Raw genomic sequence first — 21,891 nt, forward strand, 5'->3', positions numbered from 1 at the left:
AAGGAAATGGCACAATTAGCTAGCCACCAACGCCAGGTTTATGATGGTATCCAACAATCCAACCCTCCCTCTCCCTCTCCTCCCCCCCCCCCCAAAGACCATAACCCCCGACCCGCCCTTCAACTGACCCGGTTGTGATCGACGGGGCTGAACCGGCCGGCGTCCTCGCGCTCCAGCCGGGCGCGCGCCTCGGCGTCGGCCTCGCGGCGGATGCGGGCGTACGCGAGCTTCTCGAAGCGGCTGAGGGCGCGCCACCAGTGCTGGCCGGCCTCGTGCTCGGCGATGCGCTCGAGCAGGTCGGCGGTGCGGAAGCGCACCTCGCGGTCGCGGTGGAACAGGCCCAGGGCGACGTAGAAGAGCCCCGCCTGCGACTCGGGCGCGACGCTCAGCAGCAGGCAGATCTCGTCGTACGAGCGCACGTACCGCGCCAGCGTGTCGTAGATCTCGCGGCTCTGCGCCGGCGTGAGCCGCTGCGCCCGCAGCCGGTCGTGCAGGTGCGCCAGGTCCAGGCCCTTGAGCGGCCGGATTGTGTAGAGCCGGGCGACGTCCTGAGGCTAGGTCAGTTCTTTTCTTTCTTTTTTCTTTTCTTTTGCTTCTTTTTTTCTTCCACTGTGCTGGGAATGCTTAAAAAAAAAAAAAAAAAAAGGCCAGGGGGCATACCTGGATGAAGCTGTAGTAGCTTCTCGTGTTCCGCCACCCCTCGATCCGCGTCACATTGCCAGCTAGCTCGCGTGCCTTGGTCGCCTCGTCCACCCAGACGTAGCCGTGCCCGTGGGCGGCCGCGATGTCGGCCTCGGGCTCGTCGCTGCCGATGTAGAGAGCGCTGGCGCCGTACACGCTCTCCTCGAACGCGGCGGCAATGCGCGTGAACTTGAGCACCCAGGCCCGCCACTTGGCCCGGATGACGCGCTCGCCCGCCCGCGTGGCGATGCTGCGCATGATGTCCGCCATGAACGCGACGTCGCCCGTCAGGTCGTTGGACGACGACGAGCCGCTGCTGCTCGACGAGTTGTGCACCAGGTTCGCGTACGCCGGGTTCTGCTGCTGGAAGTACACGAGCCCCTCCGTGATCGGGGCGGGCTCGATCTTGCTGCTGATCTTGATCTTCCCGGTCGGCAGGTCGCAAAGCAGATCCCACCATTCCGGATGGTGCTCGAACGTCGGGTTGGTGACGCCCGCGATGAACCCGGGCACCTTCAGGAGGTCGTCGATCTTGGTCAGATCTGTGTACGGAAAGGCGTACCGGGTGAAGCTCCGGAGGATGCCGCCCGATGCGAGCGCGCAGGCGGCGAGCACGGCCTCGGCGACCTCCCCCGATGGCATGTTGTGCCCCAAGAAGACGATGCGCTTCTGCGTCAGGAGCGCGTTGACGAGGACGATGATGGGGTGCGTATTAGGTCCGTTTGTTGTGAGATGCGGGTGCAGAGGGAACGTCTGGGGCGTCTTGCTGTGCGGGTCGGAGAAGTTCTGGATGAGCTTGATCAAGGAGAAGTCGCCGACGATCTCGGGCATGACGGCCACGGGAACCTTGACCGGAATGGGGATGCCCTTGTACATGACCTTGCTTTCGAACTCGTGCGTGTCCCGGGGCACCACGTATGCCGCGTGCCCTTCCACATGCGCTTTGGATCCCGATCGGAAGATGGTGGGTCGCTTGGGCGGCTCGTTGCTGGCGTCGAACGGCCGGTTGACGTCCGCTCCGGCTTCCTCGGCGATCCGCGCCTGGATCATCTGCTCGAACTTTTCGACAAAGAGATCCTTGTTGTCGCTCGACTGCAGCAGATGCCGCTCTAAAAAGCTGAGTTTCGGCATGAGGGACAGGTCCATCTCGTTCACGGCATTGTAGAGCATCGCTAGTGTCTCCGGCACCGGGGCTTTGAAGTACTCCTCCAAGGCCAGTAATAATATGGGCTGCAGGCGAGGTTAGCTGGGACACTGCCATATATGCTTCAAGATTGGGGTGCGCAGTAGGCTTGCCTTATATATATGCAAGAATGGATGCCGAGTGCAGATGGCCATGGCCTTGACCACGGCGCCTCTCTTGACCGTTTTGTCTTGTTTTGTGTTTACGAGGTTGAGGACGTAGACCAGCGGCGGGCCCTCGCCGATCTCGGGCTCCGTGTCGGTCGAGACGTCGTCGTCCCAGTCGTCATCGTCATCGCCTAGACCACCGCCTTCCTCGTCTTCGTCGTCCGACTCGTGTATTATGCCCTTGGCCCGATCGCGCTTCCTGTTCCGCCGGGCCCGCCGTTCTTCCCTTGCGCGACGCTCGGCATCCTCCTCCTCTTGAGTGGTGTCCTTGTGCAGGAAGAAGATGGTCCAGTCCTGATTCCTGACGTGGGCCTGGTCGGGCAACATGAGCTCGGCAAGCATGTGCTCGTCGCCGGTGATGGCAACGGGGTATTGGTGTTCCATGACGGGGCCCCGGTCGATATCGAAGGACGCCACCAGGATGTACTCGACATGCATCTCGGCGCTGCCCCGCGGGTACTGCGAGCGCAGCCTGCGAGGTCGGCGCACGGCAGCATCGGAGCGCGGGTGTTCGCCGGCGGACAGCGAACTGTGGTGCGACGAGGCGCGGGTGCCGGTCGACATTGTCTTGCCCTTGGCGCTCAGGTCCGAGGTGCGGTCCAGTTCGGAGGTCCTTCCGGGGGCCGGCTGCGGGGAGCGGGTGGGGCGTGCGCTCTGCAGCGTCTCGGTGGCCAGCAACGGAGGGGTCGGGATCGTCGAGAGCGGTCGTCGGGGTTGGAGGCCCGTGCCGTGGGCGAGGCTGGCGAAGCTGTCGGCTCGCGGGAGGGCAGGGAGCGCGGCATGCGCCGACGCCATCACCGAGCGGTTGCGCCAACCAGCCCCCGGCCGCTATGTATGCAATGTACCGTTCGGCGGGTTTTCCTCCGGATTAATTGCCTAGCGCTCTTCCGCGTTTCACACTGCCGTCTCCTGCACCGGTTCCTGCACCGATTTTTCGCTCGCAGCGTGTGCACCGTCCGATGGATACTGACACTGCTCGCACCCAATGGAACGGCACGCTGCTTCGAGGAACGGTGCAATTCAACTGTGTTGCAGCAACGCCGAGACAAGGCGCTGCAGTTTTGAGCGACGCAGATCCGTTCCGCGAGTCGGTAGGAAACGGCTCCGGGCCGCCGTGTTCATGCACGCACTCGGTCGCAGCTCGGGCCGGGCGGGAAGGTATCAAGTAGGTAAGGTACCTCAGGTCTGTACGGAATGCTGTGGAAGAGAGCTTACAACCCTCTCCCCCTTTTCGGCTTTCGTCGTGTCCAAAATAGCGTGGGGTTGGAGGGGAATCAAATGTTACGTGTCGCGCCTCGGTACGCTAACGATAGTTTAAATTGTGGGGTTCTGTACGCTAACCTGTCCTTGAAGTCACTTTCCCACGACTTTCTCTTCACAGAATGACCTCACTCAAGCCCCGTTCAAGCATTCTGTGACGAGTACACGTGCATTTAAATAAGGTACTCGTGAGAAGTCAACTTATGCTTGCACATGTACCCCTACTACTCCAGGATCATGAGTCCTAGCGCGGCACCTGCTGGCAATGGTAATTCGGCAGTACACGACGGGATAGGCCCATTCATCGGTGTACATACCACGGAGGAGGTGCAGCGATGTTAGGTAGTGACTGGTCGCCTCCCCCTGCGAGCTCAGGAATCTCGACCATCTCGGCATCACGGTCCGGACCAGCCACCCGAAGCCTCGTCTCATCGCGGCCAACATTTCGAGCCAATGTAGCGAGCGAGGGCTCCCGGAAGATGGCAATCACTGACCCAAGGAACTGGTCTGAACCAAACCTGGAGTCGAGCCGTTGCGATGGACCTGGTACGCTCTCGTGAGCTCCGAGCGAGCGGTGATTAGGGATCCCTTGAGGGCTGTTTCTGCTGTTGGAGGAGGTTCCTCGTTCCAACGGGCTAACTTACCTAGGGTTGAAGTGGGCAGTCCTCAATTTGGGCCCGAGGCACTCCCCTTGTCTCGAGTCGCTGAACTGGCTAGGTACGTAACGGGCGATACAGGCGCCACGGGCGCTCCTCAACTCGAGCCAGGCTCCTTGCTTGGTGTATAATTATAAGGCGATATCTGTGACTTCCGCCCTCCATCCTCGAAACCCAATAGTCGCCATTGACACCGCACGCGTCATGTCCACACCAGAGGAGCAGAAGCATCCTGGCCACGATAACAGCAAAAACACGCTAGCCATCGTCGTAGCCCCTCCCCCGTGACGATGACTGGCATCGACCGAGGTGACTCCGGGCAGGACGAGGGAGCAGAGAATAACAGCAACCAGCAGCCGCTGCCACAAGCGGCTCCATGCTCATTGCGGCCCGTGCCGTCTAAGTTTTTGGCTCCGGAGACGCCTGTCAAGCCAACAACAACCTGCGCTAGACGTCGTGCTCGGGCTAGACGTCGTCCTGGGGGACAAGGCCCCCTTCCGCTACCGCTGGTATTACCTAGCCATGATTCTGGCCATATATACGGTCTCGGCCTGACACTGGAGCCGTCCATCCGTGGCGTGTTTGTTGGCTCGTCGGCTACGCTACTTGGAGATGAGTCAGTTTTGAATTTCCTTCCCCGTCCGTAGCCACCTTCATGAACTTCGCGATGCTGACGCGGGAGCACTGTTGCGGTCGTTTTACATCCACCTCCCTCCATGAAGCTAGCTCGCGCTCGTCCTAGTCTACTTTCCTCCACGTCAAGTACGACCGCAAGACGACGGGACGTCGAAGCCGAAATGCAGTGACTGGTCGGCAACGGCCTCGGGCCAACCTGCAGTATCAACATTACCCCGTTTCACACCGCCAACAGCACAGCGAGAACTCGACCCAATACGCCACACCACACTACACTACAGTCGACCCCTGGGCTTTTCCGTTAGCGTGGTACTTATGGTGGATCACGATAGGGGCTCTAAATCACCGGTAAGGTAAGGTACCTTACCAAGCCGTCTTAGCACGAAAGAGACCAACCGCAACAGGAAGTCAGAGGGCACTATCGCCTCAGCCTACAATATAGCTTCCTTCGGTGTCTGACCAGTTAGTCTGGTAGGGAAATGGCGTTCAATACACCGCTTCATCTATTTCAATCGTGCTTCAGTCGAACTTGGATTCTGGAGAGTGATGAGGAATAGGTGGGCAAAAAGGCCGAGTTTGGTTGGCTGTAAGCCCCTGTTAAAAGTGGGGGCAAGAACCAAACTAACAAACAAGCCAGGGTTAAACCGTTGATTGAAGCGAACCTAGCTTAAAGATGAGCTCCGGAAAGTGTTACATACATACAGTGTATACACTGACGGAGCGAAGCTAAGCTTCGCTTCATATTACCAGGCAAATCTCCAGAGTTATCTATACAGGGACTGGTCGAGAGGCCCAAGTTATATGACTTAGCGCAGTTTGTACAGTGTCAATTTCTCTATAAATTACCAGGGCGTAAAGCTTCGCTTTACACTTACAGAGGCAGATAGCCACCGTAGGGTCTAGTATTACTAGGAAATCCTCCAGAGTTATCTGTGCGGGGACTGGTCGAGAGGCGCAAGTCATATGACTTAGCGCGGTTTATACAGTGTTAATTTTTCTGTAAATTACCAGGGCGTAAAGCTTCGCTTCACACTTACGGAGGCAGACAGCCACCGGAGGGTCGAGTACAATTCCCGGCCTTTCAAGGAGTCGTCTTCGCGCGCTGTTCTCTTTTCGCATCACCGCTTGGCACAAACCGCGGCATCTCCCATCCGGCAAACGGATAGACGGTCACATCTCGGATCCATCCTCCTGGCTCTCCCGATGCAAACTCACCAGGCGCTCGACGGCATCTCGGAGGGGCTACGGTCCCTCAACCTCGACCCCCCTGACTGCCTTCTATTCAAACCTAGCAACGAGAACTCCTGGCTCGGAGCTACGTTCAAGAACGTACCCCGCTACCTGTTTCGAGTTTTTACCCCCATGTCCCGCGGCGCGACCGATCCAATCTGGGCCAGGTCTAGGGATGCGGCCGACGGCAACCCAAACGCACGACGGGACATCTTTGCGAGGGACGAGGAAGAGGTGGCGAGCATGCTAAATCAGCATCTTAGGTGGTGGGAAGGCGTCGAAGACAACTTCGTTTCTTGGACGAGCTCGTTGTTATTTGCACTGGTCTACATCTTCAACCGCCACGCAAGTGAAAGGGATGGCTCGGCCTTTGAGGATATTTTCCTTTGCATCGTCGACACTACCCTCTTCCCCCGTGGCGTGTTCCTCCGGGATCTGGATCTCATCGACGCGTTTCGCAGATTCGACGATCAGCTATATAATCTCGGGATTCTCCGGCGGGAACATCGCGGAGGGTTGCTCTACTTTGGGGAATATCTGTCGCAGGGCGCTCTCAAGATCGAGGGCAAGTGCCGAATTGTTTCAGCGCAAGCGATGATTGACCGAGGGCTATATGACTTGCAGCCGAGGTTCAAGGAGTTTGCCGACTGGCAACCAACATGGGAACCGCTTTTGGCCAGCCCTGTTCTTGAACTCCGCGCGGAATTTAAGCAGAAATCAGGAGATGCGTGGGACGTAAGCTTCAAAGAACATCTAGCGGCAATGGACATTGCAGACCTCTTTGGTGGACGCTGGGCGCTGCCGGTGGCAGCCAACCTTCTCGCATTACGGCCTCGCCGGATCTGGGACCAGCGTATTCTCGAGACGTTTAGAGCACCGCGTTTTACAGGCTCGTTCTCTCTCTGACCCTTCGCGACATCGGACTTATGCTAAGTTAATCGATACAGATGACGCAAGAGAGGATTGCTCCCCTGAGAAGACAAAGGTGGTTGCTCCCAGCTCGCTGCCAGAAGTGCAACAGTATGCCGAGCTTATGCGTCAAGTTTACCTGGATATCTGCCTGGCCCAAATGAAAGGTCGGTCAAGCAAGGCCCAATATCTGGTTTTGCGCAGTCACAAAACTAATAATGGTGGTTCGCGCGTTAGATTGCATCGACACGGCGGAGCGCGAACTGCGAAGAGCCAGAAGGCTCGCGCGCAACATGAATTGTAGAACACTGTACGACGAAGGCTCGCACTCGATAACGCCCTCGATATATTCCCAGTGTGCCGCCATGCTGGAGAAACTCGGGAAAATTCGGCATTCGAGGGAAGTGATTCATGGCGAGCTTGCAGAGCTCCGATACACGGCCGACATGACGGATTCTTCTGTTGGATCCGCTGCGCAGGCTCAGGAAGACGAAGCTATCACAATGCAGGCTAAGGCACACTACTGGGATCAATGGTGGTGTTGAAGATGTTGTATTGTGGGAGAGGCCTCCTGATCAGGAGCCCAGTCTTGGGCGGCAGTTGGGTATCAGGCTGGTGGATCCTAATCTCGGTGGGCCGGCCCGGGGCCCCGGGCCGGGCTGATTCTGACATCTTCAACTGGGATGGATTCTTCAACCGAGTAGTCTTGAGGGAAAGGAAGGATGGCATGTGCAGCAGACCATGAGTGGACTTGTTGGTTTCCATCTGCCCATAATAGGAGCATGAGAGGACAGGTCGACAGGGATTCAGTTGGAGACGTCGGCATCATCACTTTCAATCAAGCTGTTGGCCTCCCTGCGGGCTCCCACACGCTTCATTCGTTCCACAGGTAAACTCGTGGTTGTGATCACGACGGCTTTCCAGCAGAACTACTGCGCGATTCGAACCATGATCGCCGTTGGTGTCACGATATCGATGGCCAACAACAAAATGTATTTAAATGTAGGTGGTGGGCGCCCTATTCAGCCAGTTGCGGCTGTTCGGGCCACTCAGCCCGCACATTCGACGGGCTCCAACACAACCTCGTTAGCTCGAGCCTATTCCATCCACAACGTTGCGTCGCTAATTAAGAAGCTCCCAGCTATCGGCACCAGACTAGGCCCCGGGCCGCGGGGCCTCGGAGGTGGACAGCAGACGAGGCCTCCAGCTCGCTGCCGCCCTTGCCGCCCAGGAGGTCCAGCAATATCATCGGCGCGGACGTGGGGACCGAGATGATGCCCCGGATATCGAGGGCCGCTTGGGCTTGTTGAACCGTAGCGCGCCGCGTTGACCTCTTTGTGCACGGAGAAAGAGCGGAAAGCAACAAACAGGAGAAAGATGATATGCTTTCCCGTGGAAACGAGAAAAAGCCGTAGAGAAGAGCGGAAACGAGCTCTGATCTGTCATGGGGACGGACCTACAGAGTATTTCGTAATCTGTACTGGCTGAGGACACTAGGCTTACCTTTTTCGATCCACGGTTCTTTCATTCTGTGGCTCTTCTTCCTCTGCTACCCTTGCTGGTGTTGCTGGTGTTGGTGCTGGTGTTGCTGGTGGTGCTCGGGCAGGCAAGTACTGCGTTTGCAATAGATTTGATACGGTCAAAAAGGGGTTCTCCAATGTTTGGTCAGGCTACACAAGGAGGTGCCGGACATGCCGTTTGAGTCCCGCGCTCAGCTACACGATGTTGTTGGTTCTTCAAGACCCTTCATGTTGCATTGGGGGCGGCTCGTTCCTGCATTAGCGATTTGTGACCCATTGGGGTTGCTGCAATTCCCGTCATGGTCAGACGAATGGCCTGCCCTGTTCGACGCTCCTTCAATTCTATTCATTCTCGTTCGCTGTCTCGCTCGGCTCTCTGTTCCTGGTGCTGTCGTGCATTCGAGGTGAGTCTTTGTCGATTCTTCGTCCGTGAACTCCGCATCGTGACTTCGACCTGCTCCATCTCGTTGTTGGTGACAACAAGTTAGCACAATGCCGTCTGTTTTGCGGCCTCTCTTGCTGGCCCTGGGAGCTGTTCATCTCACCTCTGGCCAGCTGCAGACCCTAAGCATCTTGACGCTCGGGCAAACAAAGGCCACATCAACGCCGGCCGCAACATCCACCGCGAGGGCCCCTGCCTTTCCGCCACCAACATCCTCGACACCGTCGTCGGCATCCATGGCCACGACCACGGATGACCCCCTGATCTTGACCACAATCTTCACGCAGCCCACCGACTGTGCCACCGGCATCACGGAGATCGCGGCATGGTCGACAGAGCTGTGGCAGAACATCGTCAATCCAGTGCCGAGCTTGACTTTCTCTTCCTGCTATCCAAGCCAGTTCTACTACAGTGCCGTGGCCACCTCGGTCTTGCCTCCGTTCAAGAAACTGGTCTGTCCCTTGAACTGGGAGAGCTATCAAGTCAACTCGACATACCTCATCTGCTGCCCCAGGTACGTGTTAAGCGTTTTTTTACAGCTAAAGAAACAATCTAGACTAGAAAGGAATCAGGCGAGGTTTTCTTTTCTTTTTCCCTCCTCATCTCTTTGGTTATCTAAATGTATTGATTTTTCCTGTTTTTTCCAGTTGTTTTGCTCGCGTAACTGATCAAGACCAGTGGATATGGTCTCTACGCGCCTAACTACCACAGCACGAAACGCCCCGGGCTGGACGCGGTCTGCACCTCGAGTGTCTGGCCCGGTGAGCTCATGGATATTACGAGCTACGATGCGACGGCTCTTGCGACAACCATCGCAACCAACGCCGGCGACAACGGCGCGCTAGTGTTCGCCACGGCATTTGATGGGACGCTGGCCTCCTATATTGCCACCTCGGCTCTCAGCTCGGCTTCGGCCACGTCGACACCCATACAGACGCCATCAACGTCCTCGCCGAGCGCGCGGCGCTCATCTCCCACCTCCTCCTCGTCAAGCTCGACCACCACCTCTACTTGTGTTTTACGTGCTTCACTTCCCGTCCTCATTCTCATGGCCTTTCTGTTAGGTGAGGAATGATAACCGTCGCAATTGACCGTCACGTCGCTCTGAGACTGGCCGTTTGCCTGTGTCGTTTTACTCTCATTTTATTTCCGGTTCTTCGAAGTGGGCCTTGTTACGTGCTGTTGGATTTACTAGTTGGAGAATTTACTAGGTGGGTGGTTTGAGAATTGGTTCTGGGTCCTAGCTGTGCGCAGGCAAGGATGGTATGCACACTCGGACGATGCTGTTGGACCACTGAGCTAAAAACTTTGGTTGTCCCGTTTGTTGTTATTGGGACTTTAGCTCAGTGCCGTTATATTCTGACAGATGCCCACCAGACCGCAATGTGAGACAGGGATCGCGGAGCTCAGCATCATCATCATCGTCTTCAATCAAGCTGTTGGCCTCTCTGCGGCTCCCACACGCTTCATTCAGCCCACAGGCTTCTAGCGCCCTGTCGTGCGATACTTAGAGTGGCTTGGCCAGTCAGCCGGTCCATAACGGCCACTATCAATGGATGGCCGACTCTTGGGCGGTCACCATCGGACTCTGGCACCACTCTCGAACGTCATGGGCGAAGCCTCCCTCCACCGGCAGCTAGTAATCGATGGGGATCTCGCCAAAATCTGACACAAGAAGAGGACCGCGGCCGCTGTTGTCCAGGTCCCATGCGCGGTTGGCTTCAGCCACGGTAAATGGCCGACGGCGTGAGCGCTGGGACGAAAAACAGTATGATTTTCAATAATGAGAAGTCACCGTTTCAAATGCAACTGTTTTCAATGGCGGGGTTATGGTCCACCTCTTCTGCGTGTCTCCTTGACGAAGGCCGCTTTCCGTTTTGGGGACATGGCAGCAACAAAGAGCAACTGGGCCGGCCCGACGGTGCAGTTTTGGGCCCACACCGGTCCGACGCTAGGTTATGCACAAGCCACAATTGCCGATTGACATATGCAGGGTCTGTGGCTGGACCGGGGTAACTAACGTGACACAGTAACGCTGTGATCCTGCACTGCTGCAACATCCCTGGCGGTTGCCCAGTTGGGTTGTTTACTTTCTCCCCACCATCGACTTTCCACGGTCGAATCACAGCTGAGAGCACAACATCAATGACGACGAACTGGCCAACGAAACTTAGCGTCAGTTCCGTTTTTGATCTATGGTTGCTTGTTGAAAGACATTGCTTGCCTATAATCTTACGCCAAACCTTTCAAGAAAACCACGCGGCGTGCCCGTCTTAGTGCAAACTTCCTTGACGCACCACTGAACGAGGGCGCAAAGAACGAGACAGCTCCCGAGGAACCGTGGTTGACCGTGACCCAAGTCGTGTCATAAACATGGTATGGTGGAGTCGAACACTGCGACTTGGAGCACGCTGACTGTGGTGCAGTCCATGCCGGCGGCGTACAAGCCATCCCCGCTGGGCTACGGGTCGCAGCGATCTTCGCCATTCCGACGCCCACAATCGCCAGCATCCCCTTCGACCTTGCGGCAGTCCACGACATCGGCATCGCCAACGAAGCAGGGCCCTTCCGATGCCCCTACTAGGTTTATGAGCAGTCCAGTCGCAAGCCCCACACAAAAGCTGAGGTCGCCGCATGCGCATGCGACAGCGGAGGACGGATTGGATGCACCCGTCCCCCAGCAGCGCAGCACTCCTCGAACTGTGGTCGCGAGCACTGTGGGACATGGAAGCGCGCTGTCTCAACTGCAGCCCGCGCAAGTCCGGACCATGCGGGAAGCATTTCAGATCTTGGATCGCGACAGCGACGGCGTCGTAAATAGGGAAGACGTCATGGATATGCTGGACCAGCTCGGTAAGCCAGCGACATCCCCATGCTGTTTCGATGCGTCTGCTGACAAGCGATCCTGCAAGGACTGCCGTCGACTGCCTCGGACGTCTCGCAGTTCTTTCCGCCATCAGCACCGCAGACGATGACAATGGCCATGTTTCTCAACTCAATCTCGACGTCGCTGGCAGCCTTATCGCCCAGCACAGAACTGCTGTCCGCGTTCTCAGCCTTTGACGACGACGACAGTGGCCAAGTCGACGTCGCCGAGCTGAGAGATGCATTGTTGCACACGGCACCAGAGCCGGGCCAGCAGCCCTTGACAGCGCTGGATGTCGACAAAGTCATTGCAGGTTTCACAGGGCGCCGGGCCTTCAGCAAAAGCACAGCCACAGGGCTGGGCAAGCGGGGCGAGGTATTCAGGTATCAGGACTTCGTAAACACAATTGCTGGAGGGAGCGGAGGGGCTGGGCGGGCCGCGGACGAAGAAGCAGAGGACGCGTGAGCACGCTCGAAGCAACCAACCAGGAGCTCACATGGGGTTTGTCAACAAACTGCTTCGACGACAATGCATTGGGCCATCGCTTGTGCGGAGGACAGGGTAAGGATTAACGGTTATCGGCATGCTCTCTACCTATCAATTTGCGCATTGCGGGTGGCCAGTGGGATCTACCACCTATACTAAAAATGACGAATCATCATCTCGGGCACCATGGCTGTCACAGGCCCCGCCTGGACGATCCGCGCGCTTGATGCCTGTCCGTCGTTGTTGACCTTGCCATGTCACGATGAACAGTCGGTCGCTGGTGTGGACTATCTGCACCCTTGGCTTCGAACGAAACCAAATACCAATACAGGCCATACAACGAGGCATATTCCGCAGAAAGTTTTCAGCGAGTGCCATAAGAATGGAACCTGGAAAATGGACAAGCGGGTTGAGAGCCAGGGACGGCCCGACCCACAGAAGGTTCGAGAAATGGTGTGCCAGCCTCCGGCTTACTGCCCGGTTAAAGAAATAGTTTCCCGTACTTACATCCCGGTACGTGAATTCTTCAGTACTGAAACGAGGAGCACAGCCATGAACTGGCGTGCCGGATCGCTGCCGCCGTCCCCCGCAGGCCCCCGCGCCGCAGCGCTGGGCATGACTGAGCTGGGCGTGCCCGGGCTGGCAACCCCAGCCAGCTCAATATTTCTTCGAATCGCAACACATGACACGAAAAAGGCACCGTGATTTGCCTGAGAACCGCCGCAGTCGTCTAAACCCTTTCAATCCTGCAAGGAGGAATGGGTTGATCAGCCTCAACTTTTGATCTGTCCCCGACCTCCCAACCTCCATTCCTCGCAAGTTCCCATTTTTTTCTCTTGCTGCCCACCACCAACCCAGTTCCCGCCCGCCAGGAACCCCCCTCTTCAACTTTTGCCTTGCGTGCCCTGGGAGGAGAACAAGGTCGCCCACATCCAGTAATTGGATGCATGCGCACCCACTTTGGTAATCTGGGATACCTGGCGCTGGGTACCATCCCCCGAGTCACCCCAGCTGTTTTCGCCTTTATGCAACGGCGGCGATACTCAGCCTGACCCTGCCCGCAGCGGAAGTTAACGCCGCTGGGAATGAGTTGCGGGACCAACCGCATTGCAACAATTCGGACCCTGGAAGCCTACGGCTTTTTAGTGCGATAACTGGTTTACAAATGAAGTTTTTCTCCAGAATATCGCCCAAGAAGCCAACCTCCGCCGACGAGGAGGACGAAGACGCCGGTTTCGCCGAGTCGCAACCTCCCTCGCCCAGCAAATCTCCCGCAAAATCTTCGGGCTCCCGCTCGCCCACCAAAAAGCCAGCCGCTCAGCGCCCCACGTCCCCAATCTCGCGCGAGTCAAAGCCGCAGTCGCCGCGCAGCTCGCGCCCTTTTACGCGGCACGCAACCGACCCAGGCTCATCTTTCCGCCGCAAAAAGATCGACCCCGACACTCACCCCCTCAACCTGCCCCCCGAGGAGCGTCAGCGCCTGTCGCAGCTGTCGGCCATGAGCGCTCGCAACTCAATGGATGCCGATAAGGCGCCCGTCAACGGAGGCCACCCCGCGAGCCCTCCGCAGCCCCAGCCGCAGCCCCAATACCATCCTCAGAAACCGGCAAATCCGCCCTCTCACACGAACTCGTTCGCCGTGCCTGTGCCGAACGGGACGGAGGCGTCGACGAACGGCGTCGCTGATGCCGCAGGCCCTGTCCCTCCGCCTCACCGATCCCAGCCGTCTAGCCCGGTGCAGACAGAGGCCGAGCAGGCCGAGTCGTTCAAAAATGAGGGGAACAAGTTTTTTAAGGCGGGTGACTACACCCATGCCATCGAGTTTTACACCAAGGGTGAGTCGACACGTGGATTTCAAGAGTTTGCTCAATGCCGATGCTGTGCTACGGTCGGCTGACACAAACGGTGCAGCTGTTGTCCTTCAACCCAATTCTCCCACATACCTCGGCAACAGAGCCGCCGCGTACATGTCGGCAGGCAAGTACAACGAGGCTCTGGAGGATTGCAAGCGGGCGGCGGACTTGGACCCCCACAACGCCAAAATCCTGCTGCGTCTCGCTCGCATCTACACCAGTCTGGGTCAGCCCGAGGAGGCCGTCGCCACGTTCGACCGCATTCACCCGGCTCCGTCGGCGAAAGACATGGCGCCTGCCAAGGAGATGTTGCGTCACGTCAAAGCAGCACAGCAGGCTCTCAAGGATGGCACGGCAGCGTCCATGGTCCTGCATCCCCTCGACATGGCCGAGAAGCTCCTGGGCGTCGGTGCACTAAAGCCGAGAAAGTGGCAGCTCATGCGAGGCGAGGCGCTCTTGAAGATGGGCGATGCCAATTCCCTCGGCGAGGTCCAGAACATCTCCATGTCCCTCCTGCGGATGAACAGCCAAGACCCCGAGGCCCTCGTTCTGCGGGGCCGGGCGCTCTATTCGCAGGGAGAAAACGATAAGGCCGTTCAGCACTTCCGGATGGCCCTCCGTGGCGATCGGGAACTCAAGGACGCAGTCAAGTGGCTCCGCATCGTTCAGAGGCTGGACAAGATGAAGGAGGAGGGCAACACGCAGTACAAGGCCGGACGGTGGCAAGCAGCCGTCGACCTCTACACGTCGGCCCTGGAGATTGACCCGACGAATAGGGTGACGAACTCGAAGATCTTGCAAAACCGGGCGCTCTGCCGCATCAAGCTCAAACAGTACAACGATGCCATCGCCGATTGCGAGAAGGCGATCAGCCTGGACCCGCAGTACCTGAAGGCTCGCAAGACCAAGGCCAACGCCCTGGGCTTGGCGGAGAAGTGGGAGGCGGCCGTCCGGGAGTGGAAGGCGATCCAGGAACTGGACCCCGAAGACCGGACAATCGCCAAGGAGGTCCGGCGGGCGGAGCTGGAGCTCAAGAAGTCGCAGCGGAAAGACTACTACAAGATTTTGGGCATTGAGAAGACGGCGACCGACCAGGAGATCAAGAAGGCCTACCGAAAGCTGGCCATCATCCACCATCCCGACAAGAACCCCGGAGATGCCGAGGCCGAGGCCCGGTTCAAGGATATCAGCGAGGCATACGAGACGCTGATCGACCCTCAGTAAGCTTCCCCGACAGCCGTGATATTTCTCTCTCTTGTGGTTGACTGACAGCTACTTGCAGGAAGCGTGAGCGCTATGACAGCGGCGTGGATCTTGCCGACCCGTCCGACATGTTCGGCGGTGGCGGCATGGCCGGCGGCATTGACCCCGAGATTCTCTTTTCGATGATGGGCGGTATGGGCGGCATGGGAGGCGGTTCGCCGTTCGGCGGAGCTGGCGGCTTCCCCGGCGGCGCCGGCTTCTCGTTCAACGACCGCGGCCGCGGACGGGGAGGATTCCAAAGCTTCCACTTCTCGTGACAATCCGACTCTGGCGGGGAGGCGACCGATGGCGACGACGATGACGACGGGAGCGAGCGAGACTATGCTGAAGATGGCCGCTTCAGCCAGTGGCAGCGTCAGGGCGAGGACCCTGGCTCGTCTCCAACAGACGGCAGCGGCGTCAAGGCGGCTTGGCGGGCTGAAGCGGACGAGGAAAAGGACCGCCGGCTCGAGCGGCTGCGCCGGCTCTGGCTGCTGCTGGTCGCGGCTGTGGTGCTGCTCCCTCCGTCTCTCGTCGGTGTACTGATGGTGGGAGGTGCGGTGGTATACATCTGCATGCGGGCGATGGGGACGTCAGTGGCAGCTCGTTGAGGGACGACGGCACGGGGAGGGGCTTCGCCATCATTGAAAAAAGACTTGGTCGGTTGTTCCATTTCTCTCTCCGGCATAGACTATTCCTGGCCAGTTCCATCACAACATGCAATGGAGGATGAGGCGTTGGGTCATCATAATTTCTACCCCACGGGATGCCCCCTTTCGGCATGGCATGAGAGCATCAATACATGCATGATCGGTGTACCGTCCGTCGATAGACAGGGTGTTGGTGTCTTGCATCTCCTTCTCAAGATATCCCTACTGTGTAGGTAGCTACCACAGTATGCTCCCACATCTGCGATGACGTGGAATAATCACCGGCCTTTTTCCTGATATTTCACGGCGCGGTCGACGTGCATGCCGCATGTAGATCAACTTCACTACCTGATGGATTGCAACTCAGATATTTCACATGGTAAGCACAGGTTGAGCACTAGGGCTTGCCAATCCCCTGCTGAGACGGAGTCGCCTGCTTTTTGCATGCACAATGCAAAACCACGAGCTGATTGCAAATCGGGCCAACAAGACGGGACCTTCGATGCGGTGCACTTGGAACCCGTGCCACACCGCAGGAATGGGCCTGCATGGTGGGCCAATGTTTTAGCGTCGGGTTTTGACGTTAATGGATGTTGAATTGAAGGTGCCGGGTACCTTGCGGGCGTGGACCAGGGTCTGAGTGGGTGGGCCTCAGAAGCTTGGACCCCCGTCGCCCCTGCTGTTGCATCGATCTGGAGGCCACGATTCACTTTCCAGGTTGTTGCACTCCGCAAAAAGTCGACCGGCCGGACGGGGACACACGGGGCAGAGCCGCCACATTGCAAGCACGCTTCAGTTCAACCATATTGCAACCGATTGTGCAGACGGGCGGTCTTTGTCTTGCACACCGAAGATCGCGGTCTCTGGATCGGGTTGACTTTTTTTCGTCCGGATGCTTGACTTCGAGCACGCCTCTTTTTTCTAATCAACTGCCGGGTGCGCTCCCTTGAGCCAGGGTCCATCGATCTGAAGCCGACTCCGGCGCCGACGAGGAGGAGCAGCGAGCGCCCACCATGAGTACCGACTACACATACGACGAGGAGGGCTACCTCTGGCCCTTCTTCGTCTTCACCCTCGCCTTCATCATCACCGTCCCGCTCACACTCCTGCTCGTCAGGCGGTCGCGAGACCCCGCCGCCGCCTTTCCGCGAATACAGACCAGCTTCAAACATGCCCACACAGACACGGTCGAGGCGCTGCGCAAGCAGGAGAAGCGCAAGGACAGGAAGCTGTCGCTCACTGTCGCGGTCGTCGTGGGCTGGGCCGTCATGGGCTACATGCTCTACCTCATCCAGACGACCGAGGCGCCGTCGCAGAAGCTTTGGAACCCCTACGACATTCTGGGCATCTCCGAGTCGGCAACCGAGAAGCAAATAAAGAGCACCTACAGGAAGCTGTCGCTCAAGCTGCACCCGGACAAGGTCAAGCTGGACCCCTCCAAGAACGAGACCATGGAGGATCTGAACGCGCGCTTTGTCGAAATCACCAAGGCGTACCAGGCGCTCACCGACGAGGAGGTGCGCAACAACTACATCCAGTACGGCAACCCGGACGGCAAGCAGGGCTTCAGCATCAACATCGCCCTTCCCAAGGCCATCGTGTCGGACGGCAACGGGAAGTACGTCGTGCTGGTCTACTCGGCCCTCTTCGGCGTGCTGCTGCCCTACCTGGTCGGGTCCTGGTGGTACGGCACGCTCCGGCGCTCCAAGGAGGGCGTGCTCATGGAGAGCGCCAACAGGCTGTTCCGCGAGTACAGGGATAACATCGACGAGGGCGGCGTGGTGACCGCCCTCAGCACTGGCAAGGAGTACGAGGAGCTCTTCAAGGGAGACAAGGCGGACTCGGGCCTGTCCAAGGTGGAGTCGCGGATCCTCGCCGAGGGCGAGCTGACACCCCTCGCCGGCGGCATCTCTCTCAAGGACAAGGGGAAACTGGAAGACCTGGAGAGCGGCCCGCAGAGGAAGGCGCTGGCGCTCCTCTGGGCTTACCTGGGCCGCGTCGAGCTGGACGATCCCGAGCTGAACAAGGCCAAGTTCGCGGTGGCCCCGGTCGCCCACGCTCTCAACAAATCGTTCAACGCCATCGCGCTTGCCTACATGAACACGAACCCGCTGCTCGCATCGTACTACGCCAGCCAGCTCCTGATCCAGGCCATGCCGCCCAAGTCGTCGCCGCTCCTCCAGCTCCCCTACTTCACCCCCGCCGTCGTCAAGGCCGTCGAGGGCGACTCGCGCATCCACACCAGCGTCCAGGATTTCATGGACAGGCCAGACGCGAAGCGGCGCAGCTTGGTGGTCGGCAAGGGCCTCCTCACAGAGGAGCAGTACCGGGAAGCGGTCGCCGTGGCCAAGCAGCTCCCCTACCTGCGCGTCGCGAAGGCCTACTTCAAAGTCACCGGCGAGCGCTTCATCATCCCGTCCTCGCTCGTCACGCTCGTCGTCAAGGGCCGCTTCGTGCCCCCCGGCAGCGAGAAGGTGCCCGAGATCAACCCGGCCGACCTCGAGGACATCGACCCGGCCGAGGACGACCTCGACGCGATCCTCGGCCGCAAGACCAAGAAGGTGGTCGGCAAGGACGAGAAGACGGGCAAGCCGATCGTGGAGGCGGCCGAGGCGGAGCTCGTGGCCGCGCCGCTGGCCGCGGCCCCGTACTTCGCGCGCGACCACTCGCCGCGCTGGCACGTCTTCCTGACCGACTCCAAGCAGGGGCGCGTCGCCGTGCCGCCCTTCACCTTCGCCCAGTTCGACCGCCCCATCTTCGAGGCCGACGGCAGGACGCCCACCTTCGCCATGCAGACGCTCAAGGCCCAGTTCCAGGCGCCGCCGCAGGCCGGCCACTACACGTTCGTCATGCACGTCGTGTGCGACAGCTACGTCGGCTTCGACACCAAGATGGAGGTGACGCTCATCGTGGAGGAGGCGAGCAAGGCCGCTGAGATGGAGGTCGAGGACGAGATCAGCGAGCCGGACGAGGGTAAGTTTCACTTTTATCATCGTCCTTCTCCTCTGGAGGAGGAGGAAGGGGTAGGCATAGGGATAAAGCGAAGTGCTGACTTGAACTCTTTTTTACGCCACAGACTCGATCGCGGGCATCATGCACGCCGCCAAGGGCGGGCAGCCGAAGCGGAGGAAACCGGCCAAGGACGAGTCCTCGGACGAGGAGAGCAGCACCGACGACGACGAGGACGACGATACCAGCGCCACAAACACGGATACGGAACCGGAAAATTAGATTGAGCGGGCGCTAGTTTACCCCTGTTTGTTTGTTTGCTTTTGTTTTGTTTCTGTGGTTCGCTTGGTTTGGACTTGGCTATGGAATTGGTTTTTGGTGCATGTACATACCTCTACCGACGACATACATCATGGCGTTTTGCATTACTTTTGCTGCTCTGCTCTGCTCTGCTCTGCTCTGCACTGTTCTGCGCTCGGAGTGTGTACACGAAGGTCTTTGCACTTGCGCGAACTTGCGCGGTCGTTGTTTGTGAAAAAGAACTTTGAGATGAACATCAATCCCTTGGGCCTACTCCAGCTGAGCTCACTTAGCTCAACGACTTTCCTAACCTCCCTGCCTGACCTTTAATATGTTGCTTTCTCGTCTCCTTACTTCACTTGTGTACATTGTGGTCGGACATTATCATGATCACATGTAGGCATGGCGTTGTTGGGTTGGGACGAGTGGGTGCGTTGCGTTTTTGGCAGGGCAGCGGGCTGTGTCTTGGTTTCTCAGGGGGAGGAGGGCAGGCAAGAAGAGAGATCCAAGGCGGAAGGAGGGAATTAAGCTTGGTTTTCGCTAGGCCATGCTGTATGCTGCTGTACAATATATGACGCTAACGTCTATCTAGATCTTTGCTTCCCTCGCCGTGCTTACCGAGTTCTACTCGCTGTACATTTCGGAGCAGATTCGGAGCAGATATGTTCTTCTCATATCCAGATTGCACCCTGGTCCATGGGGATATAGGCCACATCATCGCCTGCCACGTTGTGTGAGCTTCACCCTCACTTGCGTTGGGAAATAACCTGTGGTGCAGACCCCTTTCCTTTGCAAGAGCGCGGGCTGAAACCAACCCAGTGGGAGGACACGCTATTCCATCCGAAGGTTGCCGCTGGTGGCAGTGAGTTGGGACACTGGTAAGCAGGATGGGGGCTTGTGGATGCCCCCAGCTTCGGTGCGGATGGGTCGGCCTCATCTGGCGAGCGGACGCGCCGGAAGATGGGACACTTTACTGGCCGATCCGGAGAGGTGGTGCTGTGTGCGTTCCAGGGTATGTCACCGCTAGGCAGCGCCACCACGGAGCACTTGCGTCGAGCGCTCAGGTTTGTCCAAGGAACGGGATGTCAGTCCTGGAACGCCCCTCAGCCGTCCTTCTCGAACGCATCATTCAGATACCCGACGAAGCTCTCGCGCAGTCGTCGGGCGGCCAACATGCCTACCGCCTCCAGCCCGATCCCGCCGCGGTTCATCGCCACGAATGCCCTCCGATACCTCTGCAGCTGCGGCAGCCCGACCTTCTTCCCGGGCAGCTCGACGACCAGGTCCGGCCCGGCCGCCCCCCCGTCGGACGCGCCATTCACCCTCGGCAAGCTCACCACGCCGCCGCCCTCGTCGGGCTGCCTCTCGAGGATCTTCTTGACGATGTCCTGCGTCTCGCGCTCGAGCACGTACAGGTAGTCGCCGCCGGGGTCCTTGTCGCGCTGCACGGTCGACTGGTTGGGCTTGACGGGCTTGCGGCCCTCGCCGGCGATGGCGTCCCAGATCTTGTCGAACACGGCGCGCGTCTGCGCCTCGTCGTCCTCCCACACCAGCGTGAACAGCGGCGAGTCCCACCGGGCCATGGGGTTGGGCTCCTCGTAGCGGAACGCCAGGTTCTCCCAGTTGGAGGGCTCGTAGGGTTCCTCGTCGTCATCGTCGTCGCGGTCGTCATCATTGTCTCGCCCCTCCTCCTTTCCTTCAGGCCGCGCCGCGCCCTCCCCATCCCCATTTTCCCTCTCCCTGGCCTTCCTCCGCCTCCGCTCCCGCCTCTCCAGCCGGCTCTCGTTCACGGCCCTCGCCCTGTCGACGGGGCAGCCGACCTGCAGCACGCAGCTGGGCGTGCGCGCGTTCTTGGCCTCGCAGAAGAGCTGGTACCGCCAGCCCTTGATGTAGTTGAGGCCGTCGAGCAGGACGATGTCGCGCGGCGAGAGGGCGCGCTTGACGGCGGCGTACAGCGCCGCGCGCGCGTCCTTCTCCGCCGCGTTGGCCGACCGCACGTGCGCCGGCAGCTGCGCGGGCGACAGGTCGTACACGCTGCGCGGGATGGACAGCGTCGCGTCCGAGATGAGGTGCAGCCGGTAGGCCGGTGTGCTCGGGGACTTGGAGGCGGAGGCGATGCGCGAGGAGAGGTAGGCGTGCAGCTGCTTCGCGCGGGTCGTCTTGCCCGAGGTCGGGAGACCCGTTATGATTATGAGCTACGAGGGCGGTCAAACCCGGCGTTAGTAGTCTGGGTTGGGGAGTTTCGGTTGAGATGGAAGACTCCCTACCGGCATGGTGACAGCGTGCACCAAATAGTCCCGTTTGAGGGGGGGCTAGTCTTGCCGTTGCAGTGCAGCGAGGGGTGAAGTGGTCTGGTGAGAGGGAAGGTGGGGGGTTGTTGACGATGGAGGGGCAGTTTTGTGGTTCAGAGCTTTGTTACGGAGCACGAAGCACTGGGGAGCTTGATGCCCAGGGTTAGCTGCGTGATCTATGCACACATTCTCAACCCCGCCCCTTCCCCGAAAACTTCTGCTTCAGAAATCATCCTCAGTCACAAGTAAGGTATGGGAATCCCCCATAATGCTCTGTCTCGTAAGGCCAACGATTGACCGGCTAGGAAGCATGCTCAGCTGTCTTCAACGCAATCGCAATGGGTTAGGGTTAGGGTTCATAAGGGGTGTTTCTCGGACAGATATCCAGTCACAGCACTCTGCCGCTGCGGACATCATTGGCTACACTAGTTGACGACAGGACCGACGGTTGACTGGCTTCCCTGCGAGCCACATCCCGGGGAGCGGCGAGGGCTGGCTTCTTCAAGGTTGGGCTGCCGCTCGTAGGGCTGACGCGATGCGGCGCAAAGAGAGCTTCTGTGTAGTTAGCGG

At 58.7% G+C, this 21,891-nt stretch overlaps 6 protein-coding genes across 6 annotated transcripts; 4 read left to right on the forward strand and 2 right to left on the reverse strand.

The window, feature by feature from the left end:
* Positions 1 to 94: 94 nt before the first annotated feature.
* Positions 95 to 2,921, reverse strand: THITE_2120096 (uncharacterized protein). Its single transcript, XM_003655831.1, has 3 exons — positions 1,978 to 2,921; positions 661 to 1,911; positions 95 to 548 (listed from the first exon to the last, which is right to left on the reverse strand). Exons 1-3 carry the CDS (start codon positions 2,824 to 2,826, stop codon positions 120 to 122), a joined length of 2,529 nt encoding a protein of 842 aa, XP_003655879.1. The 5' UTR covers positions 2,827 to 2,921; the 3' UTR covers positions 95 to 119.
* Positions 2,922 to 5,597: 2,676 nt separating this feature from the next.
* On the forward strand, positions 5,598 to 6,830 carry THITE_2120098 (uncharacterized protein). Its single transcript, XM_003655832.1, has one exon. The coding sequence runs from the start codon at positions 5,787 to 5,789 to the stop codon at positions 6,717 to 6,719; it is 933 nt and encodes a 310-aa protein (XP_003655880.1). The 5' UTR covers positions 5,598 to 5,786; the 3' UTR covers positions 6,720 to 6,830.
* A 1,904-nt stretch (positions 6,831 to 8,734) lies between these two features.
* Positions 8,735 to 10,324, forward strand: THITE_2131146 (uncharacterized protein; the record flags this gene model as incomplete). Its single annotated transcript, XM_003655833.1, has 4 exons — positions 8,735 to 9,198; positions 9,363 to 9,748; positions 9,896 to 9,947; positions 10,210 to 10,324. The coding sequence occupies 4 exons, from the start codon at positions 8,735 to 8,737 to the stop codon at positions 10,322 to 10,324; spliced, it is 1,017 nt and encodes a 338-aa protein (XP_003655881.1).
* Positions 10,325 to 10,774: 450 nt separating this feature from the next.
* On the forward strand, positions 10,775 to 12,119 carry THITE_2120102 (uncharacterized protein). The gene is made up of 3 exons (XM_003655834.1): positions 10,775 to 11,060; positions 11,111 to 11,537; positions 11,597 to 12,119. Exons 1-3 carry the CDS (start codon positions 11,058 to 11,060, stop codon positions 12,013 to 12,015), a joined length of 849 nt encoding a protein of 282 aa, XP_003655882.1. The 5' UTR covers positions 10,775 to 11,057; the 3' UTR covers positions 12,016 to 12,119.
* A 4,571-nt stretch (positions 12,120 to 16,690) lies between these two features.
* Positions 16,691 to 19,467, forward strand: THITE_2120107 (uncharacterized protein). The gene has a single exon (XM_003655835.1). It carries the CDS (start codon positions 16,795 to 16,797, stop codon positions 19,015 to 19,017), a length of 2,223 nt encoding a protein of 740 aa, XP_003655883.1. The 5' UTR covers positions 16,691 to 16,794; the 3' UTR covers positions 19,018 to 19,467.
* THITE_2120110 (uncharacterized protein) lies at positions 19,468 to 21,645 on the reverse strand. The gene is made up of 2 exons (XM_003655836.1): positions 21,298 to 21,645; positions 19,468 to 21,225 (listed from the first exon to the last, which is right to left on the reverse strand). The coding sequence occupies exons 1-2, from the start codon at positions 21,301 to 21,303 to the stop codon at positions 20,134 to 20,136; spliced, it is 1,098 nt and encodes a 365-aa protein (XP_003655884.1). The 5' UTR covers positions 21,304 to 21,645; the 3' UTR covers positions 19,468 to 20,133.
* Between the last annotated feature and the right edge of the window lie 246 nt (positions 21,646 to 21,891).

The sequence above is a fragment of the Thermothielavioides terrestris genome, chromosome 4 (genome assembly GCF_000226115.1).
Source record: "Thermothielavioides terrestris NRRL 8126 chromosome 4, complete sequence".
In the NCBI taxonomy this organism is placed as follows: Eukaryota; Fungi; Ascomycota; class Sordariomycetes; order Sordariales; family Chaetomiaceae; genus Thermothielavioides; species Thermothielavioides terrestris.

Excerpts from the sequence above, each read along its gene's own strand:
- THITE_2120096 (XM_003655831.1), bottom strand. The coding sequence starts at position 2,826 with ATGGCGTCGGCGCATGCCGCGCTCCCTGCCCTCCCGCGAGCCGACAGC. Across the intron at positions 1,912-1,977 it reads CATTCTTGCATATATATAAG|CCCATATTATTACTGGCCTT; the intron begins GCAAGCCTACTG and ends CCTCGCCTGCAG. Across the intron at positions 549-660 it reads GCTACTACAGCTTCATCCAG|GACGTCGCCCGGCTCTACAC; the intron begins GTATGCCCCCTG and ends ACCTAGCCTCAG.
- THITE_2120098 (XM_003655832.1), top strand. The coding sequence starts at position 5,787 with ATGCAAACTCACCAGGCGCTCGACGGCATCTCGGAGGGGCTACGGTCC.
- THITE_2120102 (XM_003655834.1), top strand. Across the intron at positions 11,538-11,596 it reads GGATATGCTGGACCAGCTCG|GACTGCCGTCGACTGCCTCG; the intron begins GTAAGCCAGCGA and ends CGATCCTGCAAG.
- THITE_2120107 (XM_003655835.1), top strand. The coding sequence starts at position 16,795 with ATGAGTACCGACTACACATACGACGAGGAGGGCTACCTCTGGCCCTTC.